Here is a 20571-nt window from a genome sequence, read left to right on the forward strand (position 1 = left end):
TTCCATCCCATCAGCTAAGTCACCAACTGTATATGCCATGGTGGTTCTGGGAGGCTGAGAATCTCTGGTTTTAAAGGTTTAAATATTTTATTGTGTGTTATTGTAGATTAAAAAATAACCATGTTAAAGGAAATCTAAAACTTAATTCAGGGTGCCCTGGCTGGTGTGGCTCAGTTGATCGGGGTATCCTCCCGTGAATCAAAAGGTAGCAGGTTGGATTCCAGGTCAGGGCACACACCTAGTCTGCGCGTTCCATCTCCAGCCAGGGTGCTTGCAAGAGGCAACAAATCAATGTTTCTTCCTCACGCTGATGTTTCTCCCCTCCTCTCTCTCCCTCCCTTCTCTCTCTCCAAGTGAATAAGCATGTCCTCAGGTGGAGATTAAAAACAATGGAACAAAAGTTAATTCAGGGACACCAGGGGGCATTCATTACCCTAAATGATTGACAATTTCCACTTTGTACAAGACTGTGCCTATTTGACCGCCATTATTCCTGGTGTTCTCCACTGCCACTTAAAAAAAGAAGATTCCAGTCCTAATGTTTACTATTTCTGTAATAGGTTGAATTAGTCAGACTTGTCATTGAACCCTAGAGAGGCTTTATAGTTCAAGGAACTCACCTTAGTCTTGCCTTTAAGAAATAGTCTAGCCCTGCTGGTGTGGGTCAGTGGATTGAGCACGGGCCTGAGAACCAAAGGGTCGCCAGTCTGATTCCCAGTCAGGGCACATGCCTGGGTTGCAGGCCAGGTCCCCAGTAGGGGACACATGAGAGGCAACCACACATTGGTGTTTCTCCCCCTCTCTTTCTCCTGCCCTTCCCCTCGCTCTAAAAATAAATAAGTAAAATCTTTTAAAAATAGTTCAGTTATCTGGGTTTGTTCAGGCAAATAGACTAATAATAGTAGTAGCAGTAATAACAATAGGAGCTAATACTAACAATACACTAATAATAATATTATATGAGTGTCTCACTTAATCCTCCTATGAGGCAGGTGAACCATCACTGTCTGTGTTTTACAGCTGCAGAAACTGATGCTCAGAGAGGTTCAGTAACTTGCCAGGGGCACACTGCTAGTGAGGGGTGAAGCCAGAATGCAAATCCAGGCTGTCTTGCTCCAAAGAGAGTATAGAGTGAGTGCAGATACAAATGCTTTATGTTACAAGAAGCTGATTCTGCCCTGGTTAGACAGTGCAGAATAAAAAAAGAGACAATTTTAGCAGAACAGCATAGTATATTGTGGAGAGAGACCATAAATAATAACTTTCACACCTTTCAGGCACTGCCTATATCAAACATTCTTGCTTTCTATTGCTTTTACTATAATTGGGGTGTTACTCACCTTCACCTGGACATCTCTCCTCCTTAGTACAGTAGCCACCGGCCACATGACACTGTTGAGCACTTGAAATTATTAGATGTGCCCGAAAGGAGATGTTCTGTAAGAGGAAAACACACACTCGATTTCGAAGACTTAGAATGAAAAGAAAAGAACATAAACTATCTCAATAATTTTCAAGAATATTGGTTACATGTTAAATGAAACTGCATGAAACTTAATCTGACTTGTTTCTAGTGTGACAGAGTATTTAGCATTGTTTATGGGACTTGCAACTTGCCCCACTGTTCTGCTGGGCAGGGCTGGTCCAGACTTGCTCACTTTGTACTTCCCCTTTCAGATCTGGAGACTCGATGATGGGTTTGCCCTCAGGGGGCTTCACTTTCAGGACTCATTTTGGTTATCTGAGGCTTAGAAGGCAGCACTGAGCCGCTCCACTGTCTGCACTGGCTTATTTATTGAAGTAAGGGCTGTTTGTACTCATGAAAGCAGGTGATGAAAACATTTTCCTTTGTCTGCTTAGCACCTGATTCCTCTGGCATTCAACGTCTCTGACAGGAACATGGCAGCAACTCTGCCCCGTGACCCCACGATTGACCTTTCCTTTGAAACTGGGCTGTGGGCGGACAGAGCTGGGGGGAAGAGCCCTTGGCTTTTCTTCCCGCGGGTCAGGTATGGAATTCCAAGGGCCTCTGAAATGTCTTAGGGAACAGTACAGCCTGTTCCCTGACCCTTTCCTTTGCTAGAGAGCCTGAAGCCTCAGTTATAGTGCCACTCAACGGTTGTTGGTTTGTCTCTTAGCTGTCACAAACCTAGGAAAAGGTCATGGTCTTAACTCTGAAGGAACTTGGCCAATGCACAGGGAGGCACACTTTTCGATCTGTTGGGAAACGACAAAGACCGAGTAATCAAGAGCCAGATTGTGTGGCTCAGCCTCTAACATCAAAAGAAAGCCAGAAGAGGGAGGGAGCGGCTTGGGCTGCTGTGCTTGGGGAAGGCTTCTTGAATGAAGGCAGTGGGCCTGCGTGTTTCATGGGTTTGGGATTGTTCTAAGGTAGGGGTGCAGGTAGAGGAAGAAATGGGCACCGCAGGGCCAGTGATGGAAAGGGGGAAGCGAGGGGGAGGGTAAGGATAGATGCTAGCTACCTAGAGCCTGTTTGATTCTGGGGGAAGCCAGTGGTGTGTTCTTGGAAAGGACCCAGACAGAGCTGGACGATGAAAGCCCAGGCTTTACTGCTCTCAGGGGCCACCAGAGCCATTTCCATCTTCTGTGTGGCAAAGTGCGGAAGTGGCACATGGGCACAGCACTAAACTATTCAATGAACCACCATGGAGCAGTTCCTCTGTGGCACTTTATATTTGAATAAATACATAATTACATCATGGCAAGGAAACTATTTCCCACTTATAGTAATCAATTTAAAGAAACATACTGAGTTAAGGATACCGTAAAGGGCAGGTGGATATAGTAAAATCCTCGAGGTTTTCAAGTTGTACATCACAGATGGGCGACTGAGGCTCCAGAGGCTCCGAGTCCTCAGACCGTGGATTTGTGAAGCAGAGGCAGGCAGGGCGGGCTGGAGGGGAGAGGGAGCAGTGGCAAGGAGCCAGTGAGCTAACTTGTAGGGGTGAGAGTGGGGAGGAAACGCGAGAGCCATTGGTTGGGCCGCTGTTCAGTCAGCTGTTACATGTGTCTACCTGGGTTCATCTGTGATGCCCATTTTGGGTACGGACTCCTAGTGCGGCAGTGGTTCTGTGCAGTGAGTGCGGGCAGGCGCCAAGAGAGGCCTCAGGATCGAATGCTGACATTCACTGAGTGCTGAGAGTGGGCCACGTCCTATATGCCAAGTCCTTCATTCTGCACAGTAACCCCATATAGTATCTGCCATTATTCCCCTTCTTTTACGGATGAGGGAACCAAGGCTATGAGATGCTAAGTAATTTGCCAAAAGTCACACAGCCGGGATTTAAACCCAAGGCTGTCTGACTGCAAGGACTTTCACTACCACATATGAGGTCTGTACGGAAAAAGTCCAGCCATCGTTAATATAACAAGAGTGGTTTGTGCAACATCGACGTGACCTGGCAGCCAGGGAGAGTGGACTGGAATTCGCATGTGTGAACAATGAAAACTTCACTATACTAGTCAGTGAGGGCTGTTGAGCAAGCATGTGTACTGTGAGTCTGTCACATTCAAAATGACTAAGCAAGTAGGGCACCAGATTTTGCGTTAAGCTTGAACATTCCTCTGTGGAAACCATTTGCACAATTCAGAAGGCTGCAGCTATGGGCAACTGGTGACTGGCGGCTTCATTATGACAGCGTGCCCGCTCATGCATCATGTTTCATGCAGAGTTTTTTGTGAAACATCAAATCACCCAGGTGACTCAGACCCCTTACAGCCCAGATTTGGTGCCCTAAGACTTCTGACTTTCCCAAAAACTAAAATCAGCTTTGAAAGGGAAGAGATTTCAACCGTTGATGAGATTCAGAAAAATACAACAGGGCAGCTGATAGAGATTCCAACAAAGGATTTTGCAGTGTTTTGAACAGTGGAAGAGATGCTGGGAGAACTGGGTGAGGTGCCAAGGTAATGCCACACTTTGAAGGGGATGGAGGTGTCATTGTCCTATGTACTGTGTGTCTTGTATCTTCTTCAATAAATGTCTCTAGTTCTCATAGTGCATAGCTGGATACTTTCTGGACAGACCTTCTTGTATACTGCCTCATTGTTGATTAGCACTAATGACACTTTACAGCATGTTCTGCTGTTTCTTACATCTGCCCCTCATTTAACCTAGAATAAGGTTTCTATGACGGAGCTTGGAATTTGATTCATCTCTTTAAGCACCAACAGCAGTAGAAATTCACCAGCCCATAAACCCTGTTTGTAACCCCATGCGGCATATTAATAGATCTTATTGTACGGTTTATATCATCATTTAAGTGGCTCTACTCGGCCCTTGAAGAAGCTCATTAATCACTATATATAGACCACAACTTGTTCCTTTCAGCCCTCTGCATGTTTCCTCCCCCCATTGTGATGCCATCTGCTGCTATGAGATCATGCTTTTTGTGTTCCTTTTCAGAGAGCCAGCCAGATTCATTGCTCTCTAAACCCCGAAAGCCAGTTAATTTCAAAGTTTGCAAGCATGGCTTTGAAAAAATTTGAATCTAATGCCTCCTTGTGGATTTTCACAGTATCACTCTTCACCGTAACACTGCATGGACCTTCTGTCTTTACCACCATCCATGTGCATGCGTGTGCTCATCGTTTTATCCAAAGGACCTAATTGGCTTTGGTAAGCCATCAAGAAACTACTGGTCTTTTCCTGTGTGATTTGCGTCAAGTTGCATTGTGTCAATCGTCCATGTATGATGTAGGAAGCCCAGCCTTAATAATATACTTTCCTCTTTGAAACTATTAGACCTTCTGCTGTGACAGGGGGACGAGTGTTTGAGAACAAGGAAATCAGACAAGGGAATGGCAGGCCTCTGACACTGCTGCTGATCTGTCCTTCACTCCCACCTTCTCTTCTAATTCTGCCCGAGGTCTCTAATCATCTCCAAGGGAGTTGAGCACCAGGGTTGGAGCACATTTTCTTGCAGACTCAGCTGAGGAGCTCGGGGCTCACCACCAGTCTCCTCATCTTAGGGATCTTTGAGGACAGCTTGTTACTACTGCTGTGCAGGGAAGACCTTATCACTCTCCCCACCTCCTCTCTCTTCTCATTTCAGGGATCCTGGAAGTTTAAATTTAGCCTGGGAGCCTGGTGGGGAAGGAAAGGCAATGTGGTGATATGTGTACTGCTTACCTCATTGCTGGCACCAGCCAGGCCCCCCTGGGGAAGGGGGAGAGCACGGGGTAGGCTGCCCACCTCCTACCCGTTACCCTTCCCGCCCACTGGGACTGGGACTGCTCCCAGCAAGGGCCAGAGGAGGAAATGGGCCCTGAGCATATTTGCAGTGATGTAAAAGGGGCCCACACATTTCCCTGGCACTGCGGTTGTTTCAGGGCCAGGTTGTTCTGGTTCCCTGTGAGTCCGGGAGAACAGTTTCTCCCTCGTCCACACTCCATGTCCAATATTAAATATTATACTTACTGAAACGCCACTGATTAGAGATTATTTGCATCTATAAGGATTTTTAAATTTATTTATTTATTTATTTATTTATTTATTTATTTATTTATTTATTTATTTATTTTTAGAGAGAGGGAGAGGGAGGGAGAAAGGAAGGGAGAAAACCATCAATGTGTGGTTGTCTCTTGCACCCCAACTAAGGACCTGGCCTGCAACCCAGGCATATGCCCTGACTGGGAATCAAACAAGTGACCCTTTGGTTCACAGGCTGGTGCTCAATCCACTGAGCCACACCCAACTGGGGTATAAGAATGTTTTTAACAGCTGCCAGGATTAAAGGATTAATATCCACTCACATCTCTTCAAAATTAATTTAATCAAATTGCACTTATCCAAACAACTGACCAAGAGGATTTACAGTGAAAGAAGTATGTACCATCGTATTTTAATTTGAAGGGAGGGTAGATACTTTTATGGGATTTAGAAGACTTTAGAGGAGAAATAGGCTGGTATTAATTTATGCAATAAAAATATAGATTGGGAGGGAGGGTAGGAGAAGGTATTAAATAAAGCAATGGGTACACATGCCCGTTTCAAAATTTGCAACCAGGAAAGGGAGGGTAAGTAACACCCTTACTCTCAGGACCCAGAATTCAGGTCAGTGAAGCTTCTATTGAGGAATTACATCAGCTAGCCTGGGGTTAAACAGACTCTCTTGGGTTGTCTGGAGACTTAATCACCACCTAAAGCACCAAGTAGAAGGTTGTCTTTCTGAAAAAATGTCTTCTGGTTTGCAGAAAACACACTTCCTAATGAACTTTTTGATGCAACCCATTTGAGAGTCAGAGATTGGATCAGATTCAGACACGTGCAATTTATCTGTGTTAACAATATTTCAGGCTGATTTCTCCCAACCATCTGTATACTTCTAGGCCATTTCTCCTTCAGGAGTTTTGCATTTAGTTAATATAAACTCAGTGTTGTAACACAATTAGGGGAGTTTAGATCCTTATCAAATTTAATACATTCAGCCCTGGCTGGTGCAGCTCAGTGGATTGAGTGCGGGCTGCGAACCAAAGGGTTGCCGGTTTGATTCCCAGTCTAGGGCATATGCCTGGGTTGCAGGCCAAGTCCCCAGTGGGGGTCACGTGAGAGGCAACCACACATTGATGTTTCTCTCCCTCTCTTTCTCTATCACTTCTCCTCTCTCTCTCTAAATTAATTAATTAATTAGTGCATTAAAAAATGAAATGTGATTTTAAAAAGTTATTTCATGTTCAGGTTTTTGCTGCTCTGGCTGGCCTCTATTAGTGAGAATAATCAAGAGATTCCTATCCCCTCCCCCAGTCCACCCAGTTTACAATACATTATATGGCCTCAGGTCTCCATAATTCTATTGCAAATGCAGACTAGTAAATTGTATTTCTTATTTCCTTCAAGGTATTGCGCAACGATGCACAGCTATCAAGTACCACTTCTCTCAGCCAATCCGCTTACGAAACATTCCTTTCAATTTAACCAAGACAATACAGCAGGATGAATGGCACCTGCTCCGTGAGTATTTCTGAGAAGGGGGCAGGGAGGAAATGGTGTCTTTCTGAACAAAAAGTATTCCCACCTGCCTTCGCGGGTTTGGCCTGACAGACACTGTGTTGACCATGCATGGGCTTCAGAGCCCGATTCGACTTGGAGGGAGGCTCAGGGAGGCGTTTTCCTGTGCCGTGGCCGCAGCTCTTCTACGCATCAAGGGAGTGAAGTCCAGGTATGAGGCTTTGTGAGACAGCGCGGTGTGCGCGTCTGCCCTGGTGCCATCTGTACACAAGTGGCTTCCTGAGTCTTCTCTTTACCAAGCCGCCAGGTACAAGGACCTGCTGGTCTAAGGTGGGCTCTGCCACTTGTCTTAGCAAACTAAGGAGATTATACCTTAGGTACTCCTATTTTTTTTTTTTTTTTTGTTTATACGATATTCATTTTAGCTACCATGTCTATCTCAGACCTTGGTATTTCTGCAAAAATATTCTTATGGGTGCATGCCGTCATTTTCTCTGAGGATGTCTGTTACCTCTGCATTTCAAAGGCAGACGCTACCCTTTTTCACTGTGAGGCAAATGTGGAACTCCAGAAGGATCATGCAATGCAATGATGCTTAAAAGAGCTGATATTTACTCAGAAACTGTTGATTTATACTGCCTGGTGATGGATAACTCAGAAAAGCAAAAACTAGATAGAACTCTTTTCAGTGTTTACCCAGAGGTGGACATTGTCATTTTGCAGTGAAATAAGCAGCAGCGACTTTGAGGATCTTGTCTGGTGACCAAAACTGTGGCGGAAAACCAAGCAGGGTCTCATTTTCTGAATAAATCTCTCTGGTAGATCAAAAGACTCTGTTTTGATTCTCAAATGCATACACGGAAGCTCTGTTGCTGCAGTCTAATATGTAAACATGACTGGCAAATTTGGGACTGGGAAAGTCATTGGCTAAAATGTGGTTCATTTCTGAATAGTAGGACATTCTGAAAGTTGTTTCTTGCTGGCTGATCTTAACGTTCACTTCTCAGCAGATCTGAGTTAGACACTAATCTAAGCCTTTTTATGTCTTAATTCTTTTTGAGCATGTTTGGAGTTCTCCACATCTGCCTGGAAAAGCACATAGTCCTTGGTTTTATTTAGATCAGAAAAATAATCACAGGATCCTGACAAAGAATCTCATCTCCACGCTAACAGGCTGTGCTCTGTCGTTGCCCAGCAAGACAGTCTGAGCGTTCTCTCCTAACTCTCTTTGAAGTTTGCGTGGAAAGATGCCTTTAGTCTCATGCACGACTCCGCCTAAGAAAATCACACTTGGTGATTTGCACCATGTTTACCAGAGAAGCTTAACAGGTCCAGTGTTAATGCGAGTCCCATGTGGATTATATCTGAACCTGATGCCTTTGAATGGTCACAGAAAATAAAACTCGAACCGCAGGGAATTGAGGAGGTTGTCAGAAAATAGTGGCTGAACTATTATTACATTTCCCCTGCTCAGAATGTGGATGTCTTGAAACCACTTTCACCCTTACTGTGAACCTCAGTCCCTTTAAATGATCGCCACTCCTGCCCCTTGCTGTGCGGTGTCTGTGCTTCCTTTAGGCAGCGATGTCCTGCTTTAGTTTAGATTGTCTAAATTGGAAATGAACAGTTTCCTGTAAGGGAAGGGATGGTTTATCCATGGGTGACTAGGAGTAAGATCAAAAACCACCCTCTCGGGGGCCCCCTAAGATGGACGGCAGCCACGTGGACATGTGACGAGGTGGCGGCTGCCTGGACACCTCCACCTCGGCAGGGCAGCCCCATGTCAAGCAGTGGGTGTGCCCCCATCTGGGCCCCCAGGTGCACAGGGGCCGCAGACCTGTCTTTGGGATCTGTTTTTTTAAGAACGGTCATAGAAATTTAGCTAACAATTCTAAAAACTGGCTTTGTTCAAAAAAAAAAAAGAGAGAGGAAAAGAAAGCGAAGAAGTAAAGATAGCAGGACCATCACCTGGCCCTTGTAGGCCCCAAGCCTGTCCCTGTGACGTATCGAGTTTCATGACATACACAAAGCTTGCTGTGCTCTGATGTCCCGTGATTTTCCTTCCTCTGCCCGTTGTTTTGGACGTCTGTCTGTGTCTCGGACTAGATTTGAGAAGAATCACTGCTGGCTTCCTGGGCATGGCGGTGGCTGTGCTGCTCTGCGGCTGCATTGTGGCCACGGTCAGTTTCTTCTGGGAGGAAAGCCTGACCCAGCACGTGGCCGGCCTCCTCTTCCTCATGACAGGTACGTGCACCCTCGGGTGGCCCTCCCGCCAAAGCGAAGGCGCTGGCCAGCAGCTGGCTGCACTCCTTTCCTCTCTGCTCACTTTGTTTCCACGTGTGAGAAATTGACGAAAGGCCATTTGGCTTTGGCGGGTAACACAGAATTTAAAGAAACAACAGTATTAAAAACTACATTCCCGATTTCTTCCTTGTGGCCCGTTCAAAGGTCAGGTGGAATTGTCTTGGGTTTTATCCCTGTGAGGTGGCTCTTATTTTTCTGTCCCATTCTTTCTTACTGCACCCCTAGCCCTGGCCCGGAGTCTGGCAAACAAGGAGCAGCCCTGAGGAGGGAGAGGGCGGTAGATCGGCCCAGCCCAGCGCCCCACGCTGAAAGTCAACTCCAACTCCATCTCCTAGTGATGGTGTCACTGGAGTCATTTTCACACACAAACTGTTCATTCATTTTACTCCACACATAGTTTCTGAGGACTTTCTCTGCACCAGATGCTGCTCTAGGTACTAAGGCTATGCACTGAACTGGGCAGACAAAATCCTTCTCCATTTCTGTTGTGGAGAGATGTAAACAATTCATGAGAGTAATAAAGGCGATGAAAAAACTGAACACGGTGGAATAGGGGACCCAGGGAAACCGTGAGAAGCAGTCAGCCAGTGGCTGGGAGTGAGCCGCAGGCTGAGGAAAGGGGAAGTGAGTGCCAAGCCCAAGGCTGGGGTGGGTGGGGGATTGGTGAATTTTTTGCCACAGAAAGACCACCGGAGTGCCTGGGGGCAGGGAAGGAAAGGAGAGGTCACATGGGAAGCAGGAAGCAGCTTGGATTTCCATTTATGGGTGATGGAAGCCACCAGAAGATTTTAAGCAGAGGAGTGACTTGATCGTACAGCAGATTGGAACAGTGAGAGGGTGGGGTGGCCCTGGGGGGGAGGGGATGGAGTGGAGGGTGGGCATGGAGACATGACTACGGCCTTTGTGATTAGCTGGTGAGGGACATCTTTTGGTCCCAAAAGGAGTCAGGGTCTGAGTTGACGGCTAACAATGACTGCGGGGACAAAATCTTTCCTCCTGTTCCTTCACAAAATGTTATGGTCTCCATGGCTAGTGAATGCCAGAGGAGCAGTTTTCTGAAGTATATTTGTTTCCAGAACTAATGTTACTCTGGATATGTAGCCATTTCGAATAAGCTTATTTCTACTAACCTGGAGTTCTGTTACTCAGGCGACCACAAGTGGGTTTTTTGGCACCTCGCAGTGCAACTGTCACTCACTCAAGCCTTGTTAACTGGAGGTAGCAGCGCCCCTCTGTGGCAGACCCCGTTTTCTAGCTGTCTTTCAGGGCTGACAGGTAGCTGGCGCTTTGCTTTCTGACGTGGTCTTCCAACCAGCCTAAGAAACTCCCATCTGCCCCTTTCTCACCTCGTGAGTACTGTGGGTCATCATTGTCAACATCATGACAGACCAGTCAGAAGTCCCACGGCCCCTGAATAGCTGTGAGCAGAAACCCAGCTTAGATGTTCCAGATTCCGGTGAATACACCGTGGCTGCCAGGACCGTGGCACAGGGAGGCTAAAATTCTAGTCCCTGAGTTTTGGGAGGAGGAATCGAAGCCTCCAGACCTTTGGGTGCATGCCTAAGGGACTCATTTAAAATCCAAAGTATAGACTAAGTGGGCTAGGACAGCAAAGAATCAGAGCCCAATATTATCCCTTTATGCCTCTGCTGGGATCGTTAAAAATCTCCCTGTTGTCTTCCCTCCCTTTGTTAACTGAGCCCCCACTGACCCGACTCTTGTCCCCATTTACTGAAAGAATGTGAATCCACTCCCTCACACCCAACCCTGGGAAGGCCCTACATCACAGCAGCTGGTTGGGAACATGAGAGACACTGAGGACCACAAAAGCCTCAGGAGGACCTACCTTGTTTTATTGTCCATCACAGATGGTGCTTTCCCAACAAATGGAAGGCAAGACCCTCCACCAGCAAAGATTACTACTTGCTTTATTATGACACTCACTTTATTGTGGTGATTTGGAACTGCCCGGCAGTGTCTCCTAGGTATGCCTGCTGCTTTCAAAGGACACTTTTAATATGGGTAATACACAGATAATTTAGGATGTGCTTAGCATATAAACGGTTAGCAATAACATAAATCACAGGGCCATACAAGCCAGGCCCGGTGAGTTTTCCTTGGGAGGCTGAGGGGCTCATTTGGTACTGAATGGAAGACATGTGGGAGCTCAGTGTGGGCTGACTCAGAGGTGAACTCGCTGGCTTTCCTCAGCCAGTTCCACCCCTCCCTGCTCAGCCCTTATTTCTGAGCCACACATGGACTGTAACTTGGAGCCAGACTCGCTCAGGGGTCCCCTGTGCAATTGTTACACAAAAATAATACAAACAAAACAATAGTCATAATAATAAAAACCCATAAGGGCCCCTCCCAAAATACCCAACCAACACTTATGAACTTCAAGGTTGATGACCAGTCCTGAAGGACTAAGAGACACACATGTTGTTTTTCTTCTTGTGCTTTTGGTTGTCCAAACAACAATTTTGAAATAAAGGGGAAATTCACTTATAGATCCCACCACCTGGAAAATTAGATTGTTGAATTATTTTTCTTGCCCATGTACTTGATTGTTAAAAGAGAAAGAGAGAGAGAAAGAAAGAAAGAAAGAAAGAAAGAAAGAAAGAAAGAAAGAGAAAGAAAGATAGAGAAACAAAGATATTTGCAGTCACACCATGACATGGAATATATTTAGTCTGTGGATTTCCACTTAACATCACACCATCACCTTTCCTGATGTCGCTACATAGTTCTGTGCTCGGTTTTTAACAGCTGCCTGTTCTTCCACAGAGTGGATAGTCTGGGATGTATTCATCTGATCCCTTACTGTGGGATTTAAGGAGGCTTGTTTTATTTTTCGACTACAGATGCCTCTTTATTACCTTCGTAAACACTGAGATAACTATGTTAATACAGTGCATGAGATAAATTAGCTGTAGGATGTTCAAATGCAGTAGCGGGGAAGTAGAGCCATCAGGGTTAAAAGAATTCATTTTAATTAAGCAGACGTCTCTTCAGCAGCCCTTGTCAGCATCACTCCCACAGATTTTTGATGCTAAACTTAGCCTGTTCTAATGTGCTGGCGTCTTCATTCTCCACCTGAACTTATCAGCCAAACCTTCGATGAAGAACATCAGTGCGGTGACAGTTTGAGAGCTTTCTCCTTCTGCCTTATTGCGTACAGACAGTTCTTGATTACACCCGAGTGGAGCAGCCATGCTGCCGGCTGCCAGTTCTCGTCAGGGGGCCAGATTCTCTCCCCTTTTCTGCCCCCCTTTTCTCCTTCCTGGGGCTTCTCAGGGGGTCCTCCAGAGGACCAGGGCCAGGTGTCACATCCCTCAAGGGCTTCAAATGTAGCCCTTTGACTTCACGTCCCCTGAGGTTACAGTGGCAGTCACTGGTGGAGGACAGAGGGAATAAGACGTTTATCTTCCGCTGTAAACTGCTGCCGGTTATAAGGACACTCCGCTTTCAGGGCTCTGTGAGTGAATATTTCCATCAATTAAATGATGCGTTCCATTCGATAGCCATGGTCACGTAATTATGATAATGATTTGTCGTCAGTATCTTAAAGGCTGAATTTACTCAATGCAAGCATTTAAAAAGAATTTAAACTACAGTTTACATTCAGTATTCTTTTGTGTTATTTTCAGGTGTACAGTGTAGTGGTTAGAAAATCGTACATTACAAAGTGATCCCCCGATCTTTCTAGGACCCACCTGGACCATACCTGGCCATTCCACTGTTACCGACAACATTCCCTCTGCTGTACTTTACGTCCCCGAGACGTTGTCTAACTTCCAATCTGTACTCCTTAATCCTTTCACTCTTTTCACCCAGTCCCCCAGCCCTCCTTCCCCTTGGCAACCAACAGTCTGTTCTTCGGATCTGAGTTTATTTCAGTTTCAATGCAAACATTTTTAAATACAAGTTTCGTGTCCTGTTGTAGAGCTTTTACTATCTTTTAATATAGCGGGAGTTTCAACAGCTGGATAAAGCTCAGTCCCTCCTTGATGGGGTCTCACTGCCCACTGGCTCCGCTCACCCTCACCGGCTGTGCCCGGGCTGCCCCTGCTCACTAGGCAGGACACTCGGTCTGTGTTACGGCAGCAGACGAAGCAGAGATGGAGCCCAGGCTGCTTAGTTTATCCACTGATTATGACTTAAAACCACAGGTCCGTAATGTCTTATCTGAAGCCCTTGGGGCCAGGTGTGTTTGGGAATTCAGGACTGTAAAGCTTTCTTTTAGAAAGGGAACAGGGTGCATATATTATCCACCACTTTCAGCAAGGTCTGAGATCAAACACATTAACATGTCTGCAGCAAAACATATGCTCAGCTGGATCAATAAGGACTATAAATAGCTTTATGTTCCATCAAGTCAGGCTTGGCCTTTTTATGAGATTCCTGCAGTCTTGCAGGAAAAGAGTGGATGTTCAGGGGATTTAATAATTGCAGGTTGTGAGTCTGTTATTTACTTCTTTTTTAAAAAATAACATTTTGTTTGTCTCTATCACTCCTGCTCAGTCATTTAGTTAATATAACTTAGGAATGGCTTTTTGAGCAATCTTAGGATGAGGCACTTTTTTATGGAATTGCAAAGAGACCAGAATGATGGGCAGATCATCGTTTGAAGGGGGAAAAAGGTCAGTGTCTAGGCCTTTGGGTGCTGCGGTTATGTTATTTATCCAGCAGGCTAACCAGGGTGAAGTAACTTCTACTTCTTTCTGCCTTGTAGGCACAGCCGAGGAGGGTGGTCCACACAGTGGGCCCCATTACCCTAATCACATCTCACCAGCTGGCCACAGGCACCATGAAGATTTTAGGGAGGAAAATTAGGTTGATGATCTGGGATGGCAGTATAATTTTTCATCTGTCTTGACCCAAAAATATCCCTTGCAGCCCTATAATTTTGTGATAATCATGGTATTTTCTAATGAAGAATATTAGCGGAAAACCTTTTAATATTTTATTAGAAAAGTAGCTGCATGCAGGGCTCTTCAGAACCAGTAATTATTCGTGTTTTTGAAGATGGTACCAGCAATAGCCCTCAGGGCCAGGACTGAGCTCGGAACTCAAGAACCGTCTCCCTGGGCAGCACCAGCTGGGCTGCAGGGTGTGCGTGGCAGCCACGGGTAACTCCCAGCTGGTCAAGGGGAAGCACAGGGAAGGCTGAGCCTACCAGAAGAACGGAGAGGTGACTGCTCTCCTCATGGATTTTCAGGAAGGACCATTGGATTTGGAACTTCTGTGCTTTTTAAAAAAATATTTTATTTATTTTTTAGAGAGAAGGGAAGGGAAAGAGAAAGAGTGGGAGAGAAACATCAATGTGTAGTTGCCTCTCATGTGTTCCCTATTGGGGACCTGGCCCGAAACCCAGGCATGTGCCCCAACCAGGAATTGAACCAGCGACCCTCTGCTTCACAGGCCTGTGCTCGATCCACTGAGCTACACCAGCCAGGGCTGGATTTGGAACTTTTGAATGAAGCAATGATACTTTCTCTTTTCATACCCCCATCCCATACCCAGCATTAACTAGATTGCCACTGATAAAAATGCAGCATTATTTAAAATCATTTGCTATATAGGTAAGACTACACAGGCAACTGGGGGTGAACTGGTGCTTAGGCAGGAAGCACTCAGTGTCTTGCAGAACTCAGTTTTGTTCAGCTGTATTTGTTGGCTCCATGTGCCCGGCAGTGTTAGACTCTGTGGTGAACTTACGGGGCATCTGGGAGGTCTCTGCACTTTTCCCTGAGATGCGTGCTAGAAAGTGGAGTGGACAGAACCCTCGGGGTTCCTGATCACAGCGACCCGGTACCAGTCATGGCTGTGACCACAGGAACTCATTCAACTGAGCTACCTCTAAGATGATCAGAACTGATCTTGGACATAGTAGATGACTGATAAATAATTCTTGAATAATTGATTAAATAACATTTTAAATAGGAAAATCTTGCTTAGGCCCATAAAAGGGTTATTTGTACAGGGCCTCACACAAATAACACCCTCTTTTTATTATAAAATCATAAGCATACAGTTCCGTTAAGTAGTATCACACTCAAGCATACCATATGACATTGTAGGTGAAATGTTCAAATTAAAACTATAAATTATTACCCCCATATCATTAACCTACCAACCACACCCAAGCAGGCATTACTTCTGCTAGACCTTGTATACTGCATACATGACCACACACACACGTGCATGTATATGGACACACAATGTTATGGGCTGAACTGTGTGTCCTCACAACTCATATGTTGAAGTTCAGACCTCTACTACCTCAGAATGTGACTATTCGGAGAGAGGGTCTTTAAAAAGGTCATTAAGTTAAACTGAGGTCCTAGGGTGGGCCCTAATCCGACGTGGCTGGGGTCCTTGTGACAGGCAGTTTGGACCCAGTCACAGAGGAATGACCACGGGCAGCACAGGGAGAAGATGGCCCAACCCGTGCCCGGCAGAGAGGCCTTGAAGGAACCGGCCCTGCCCACGCCTCAGTCTCAGACTCCTCCCCTCCAGGTAGTTAGAGAATAAATGTCTGTTGTTTTAGCTTCCCCTCCCGCGTCTGTGGCACTTTGTTATGGCAGCCCTAGAAAACCAAGACGTGTGAGCACGGTAAGATGCTCATACAGAACCAAAATGGATTCCGCAGCATGAAAACTGACCTAAGACTAATAATCCAGGCACAGCATGAGTGTTTTCATCATTTAAACAGCACTCGTTCATGGTGTTTTTGCAGCTAGGAGGTTTTATTTTCACTTGTTTGAAATATCTTTCATAGGTTAGGTCTCTTTTGCAAAAGCTTTGGAAACAATGCCTTTTCTACTCTCAGTGCACTTCCTTGTAATGAGAAGCAGTCCTGCCCGTCCCACAAATAATAGTGGTGGCAGCTATATGTTTGCGACCCCTTTAGAGATGTGAGCCTCTGAAAAGGAGGGACTCTTAGATATGCTCTTCTGTTAATCTTGGCTTTCCTCTCTGAACAACTTCAAGGACATCTTGGAAAGAGAAAAAATTGCCATTAGTAGCCAGTGGGGGCGTTTTGGGGTTGGGAGAAGGGCAGACAGGGGTGTATTTGTGGGTTCATAGTAACCATTTCTGCCACTTCCAGCTGAGGGTGTAAAAAACCTCAGAAAGTAAAGCAGGTTTTCATCAAGGTTTGGTGAATGCCCTAATCCAGAAAGAACTTAAATGGTGCAGAAGTTCGTATATTATCTCATGATAAAATAAATGCAAGTAAGTTATAAAAATCAGATAAGCAATCAGGTTTGCAAGGTGAGATGGATCTAGGGGTGAGCTTAGTAGCAAAGAAGCATGCCATAAAGTTCCTGACTTCTGCTCCTGGTGGGCTGCTGATTCAGTTTTAGGAGGTTTCAGCTTTCAGGCCACTCAGTCCAAGAAAGGCATTTCATTAGCAACCTCATTCACAGTGTCCCTGAAGCAAGCACAGACCGAGTGCCCAAGGAAAGCACAACCACTCCCAACACCGAGGACAGAGAAAATTAGCCTCCGGTTAAATCCTCAGGTTAGATTGTTTCTGATAATCCTTATCTATTCCCGGTGAACTGAAGTGTTAATGCTGAACTTCATTTCACCAAAAGCAATTTTATGGAGTTGGCAGGGGAACGGTGCTAATAAAATCAACATTTAGTATCAAAATCAAAGGGAGTATATAGGGAAAGAAAAATCCATGACAATCTAGTTTTGATTTAGTTGCATATTACCAGGCACTGGGTTCACTAGGACGTTTGGGACGTGTTCTTGCTTTATGCCATATTTTGGAGTAACTGAATCAAAGAAAATTGACACTGTAAGGGACTTTAGTAACGAAGTCCTATGCTTTTTTTTTCTTAGATGAAGAAACAAAGGCTCAGCAAAGCTAGGTAATTTCAAGGTCATGATTAGTAGTAGATCTGGGGACCAGAATTGCATTTCCTGAACCTCAGCCTAATGCATTTGGACATCAAAGGATGCTTAAAAGTCTGAGTTTGAACTCGAGCTTTCAGAGGTCATTAAAACCATGGTACTTGTAAAAAGCCTTGCTTTTAGGCATTCAGCTGGGTGCAGACAGTTAAAGGCAGAATGGAGTTTCTTTTCTATTATTATATTGTACCTGTTGATACTCCAAAGATCAATTATTTTCTAACTCCCTTATTGTTCTCTTTCCAGAATTTGTTAGAAAGACCTCCTTATATATAAACACTGTCTTTGTTTTGGTGCCAGTGAAAACAGTCATGTAGATGCAAGAACATTCACTCTTGACAAGATTTGAAAAGAGCAGAGTATTCTTTTTTGCCTGGTTCATTCCTTTATGAAAGAATTCTTCCTATCACAATCTTTCTTTGGAGAACTCAAAGTGATATGTTTGCCATTATATTCTGGAGCAAGGAATTGGAAGACAAGCTTTTATCCTTTGTAGAAAAGCAATCACTTTAGAGTTTAAAAACAATTAGGCAGAGTAGGAAATATCAAATTATCTCAGATCAAGCACTCTTTTAATTGAAAACATTTCTTTTCTAAATGAACATTTGGAAAAGGATTCAGGCTATGTGCTTTTATGTGATTTGAGTGGAGGCAGAATTCCAGCGCCTAAAAAATTGCATTCAGATCTTGATTTCTTCCCAGTTGCCGCCTGCTCCGAGTTTGTTTCTCTGTGTTTCCAATCCCCAAAAGCTCTATTTAAAAAGGAGCAGTATCTTAGTTTTAGCTCTTTCTTTTCAGTTACCAAATCTGTGTCTCTATTTCCTATGGAGAGGCTGCATGGATCCCTAAGGTTACCGAAATGGTTCTCCAGCAGATGGGTGCAACCCCCACTGTGCACAGGGGATAAACCAAAGGAGGAGGAAGAGTTGTGTAGGACATAGGCTAGAACTTGGCATTCCCATAAGTCACTGGGGCCGGTTTTCATTACCCTTCTTCAGCTCAGCAAGGGCCTCATTCCAATCCCCTGCCCATCCATAAGGAACATCCTTGGGGGTCCATTGAAATGGACTAGGAGCATCTCCATCCTTGGAGCATCACTTAAGTACTAGAAAGCCTGTGTTTGGGGGATTTATATTAGAGTCTGATTTTAGTGGAAGAACAATTATACATACATATGTTGATATAAACAAGGAAAATTTTGGGTCTGTCCATTTATATCATCCTAAATGCCTACATTATGAATGTCTGAAGTATATGATCTCCTTATTCAGCTATTTTTACATCATCTCCAACTTCCTGGATTTAGTTTATATTATTTAAAACCTTTATTCATTCATTAAGAAAAAAACAGAAACAAAATCCCCCAGCAGCCCTGACCAGTGTGTCTCAGCTGGTTGGGCATCATCCTACAGAGCAAAAGGTTGTCGGTTTGGTTCCCCGTCAGGACAGATGCCTTGGTTGCGAGTTCACTCCCCAGTCAGGGTGTGTATGAGAGGCAACCAATCAATGTTTCTCTCTCACATTGATGTTTCTCTCCCTCTCTGTCTCCCTCTTTTTCCCTCTCTCTAAAATAAATAAAATCTTTAAAAAAAAAAACCCCACATGATTTGTTGAGGTTTCAGTAAGTACCAGACTGTGTGGCTTAAAAAATGATTTAGAATTTGTAAAACTTCATTTAAAATGTTATTTACAGGCAACATGGTGACTTATGCTCATGGTAACTGAAAAAGAAAGTAGATTTTATATGATGATTGCAGTATATAAAAATGTGGCAGGTCAGGTATAGAGCAAGGGGAAGTGAAGATTTTTATATAGGCTTTGAGTGCTTATAGAAGAGTGTTGTCCTTGAAAGTAATTAGAATCGATATTAAGTTGTTTTTAATAATAAAGAGCAAATACAAATTTAAATATACATACCATTCAAACAAGATAATTCTGAATAATTCAAGTTATTAGAATTTTCCCCTGGGTTTTTCGCTCCTGCATCTCCAGTGCCTAGCCTACGGTCTGAACTTGCCAATCTTTGTTGAATAAAGTAATTCAAGTCAAAACGTTGTAGATCCTTTATTAATTTGAAGCGATTGCCTCGTTGGTTGATTTGGTTTTCACAAAGGCCTCTGTGGCATTTGCCTCATAGCAGGCGACCCTGTAACTGATCATTCTGCTCTCTTTGTATTATTTACAGGGATATTTTGCACCATTTCCCTCTGCACTTACGCTGCCAGCATCTCCTATGATTTGAACCGCCTCCCAAAGCTAATTTATAGCCTTCCCCGTGATGTGGAACACGGCTACAGCTGGTCTATCTTTTGTGCCTGGTGCAGTTTGGGCTTTATTGTGGCAGCTGGAGGTCTCTGCATCGCCTATCCATTTATTAGCCGGACCAAGATTGCGCATCTAAAGTCTGGCAGGGACTCCACGGTATGACTGTCCACACTCAAGCTCACTGCTCGGTGGCCCGTCCACAGTGCGGACAACTCCTGAGGGGAACAGAGCACAGTTCGCATCAGGATCCCAAGCACAAAGCGGTCTTTTACATTCCAACCGGATGCCTGCCAGCCCTTTCTGGATGACTGATAGAAAATCATGCAAAACCTCCATACCTTTCTTAGGACAAGACTACTGTGGATTCAAGTGCTTTAATGACTATTTATGCTTTGACTGTGAGAAATGGGAGCGGTGCCATGAGACATTTCTAGGTTTAGGGAAAAAAAGAGGAAATTGCAATGGAAAACTTTGTATGGTTGCCATTTATTTCAGCAAGTTTGTGTATAACGCCTACCTGAGAGTCATTTCTAGTTGCAAAAGGATTCGTAACAAAGCAAGTATAATTTCCTTGTCATTGCACCATGCTTGTTAAATTTCAATGCAGCACCTTCAGAACTTGTCCTAATGGTGTCTCCTGTCAGCACCCACTGTCTGTTTTTGTGACCGTTTCGTGTCACAGGAAGATTCTTCTTCTGTTGCCTTATTTATTTTTTGAATTGAAGTCTCTTCTCCGTCTTTGTACTGGAACCAAAATCACAAGGAACACAGACCAACCGTGTAAGAGCTAATCCGTGACACTATGCAGTACTGTTTGAAGTCCTATCTGTTGTCCACCCTCTGTCTCTTTATGTTAACTGGATTTCCCCATTAAACGACTGGCCCCTTGTTAATCTGGGTGTGCTTTCCTGCCTTCCAGCTGTGGCGATAGGTTTTCCAGCCGCACAGACAGATGAGAACCTTGTTTTCATAAGACAATAATGAAGCCTTACTGATTGCTCCATCTCGATTAGGTTGGTTGTTATTATTTGTCTTTTGTATGTAGCAACCACACACTTGCTATGCAAAAAAAGTGTCATTTAAAAAAATTTAAAAAAAATGTCACCATA

General features: G+C 44.5%; 1 protein-coding gene across 4 annotated transcripts in view; it reads left to right on the top strand.

Moving 5' to 3' along the window:
- Window positions 1–20355, top strand: part of TMEM178A (transmembrane protein 178A) — a 46497-nt gene extending 26142 nt beyond the window's left edge. For 3 of the 4 annotated variants that reach the window (XM_037136496.2, XM_037136433.2, XM_037136630.2), the window contains 3 exons: window positions 6860–6973; window positions 9077–9214; window positions 19383–20355. In XM_037136496.2, coding sequence (XP_036992391.1) covers window positions 6860–6973; window positions 9077–9214; window positions 19383–19624 — 494 coding nt within the window. In that variant the 3' untranslated portion in view covers window positions 19625–20355. The remainder of the gene's footprint in view (window positions 1–6859; window positions 6974–9076; window positions 9215–19382) is intronic. The other variant, XM_053666808.1, reaches the window with a different exon arrangement.
- Window positions 20356–20571: the final 216 nt, after the last annotated feature.

This window comes from Artibeus jamaicensis, unplaced genomic scaffold (genome assembly GCF_021234435.1).
Source record: "Artibeus jamaicensis isolate MK-2021 breed Jamaican fruit bat unplaced genomic scaffold, CSHL_Jam_final contig_465, whole genome shotgun sequence".
In the NCBI taxonomy this organism is placed as follows: Eukaryota; Metazoa; Chordata; class Mammalia; order Chiroptera; family Phyllostomidae; genus Artibeus; species Artibeus jamaicensis.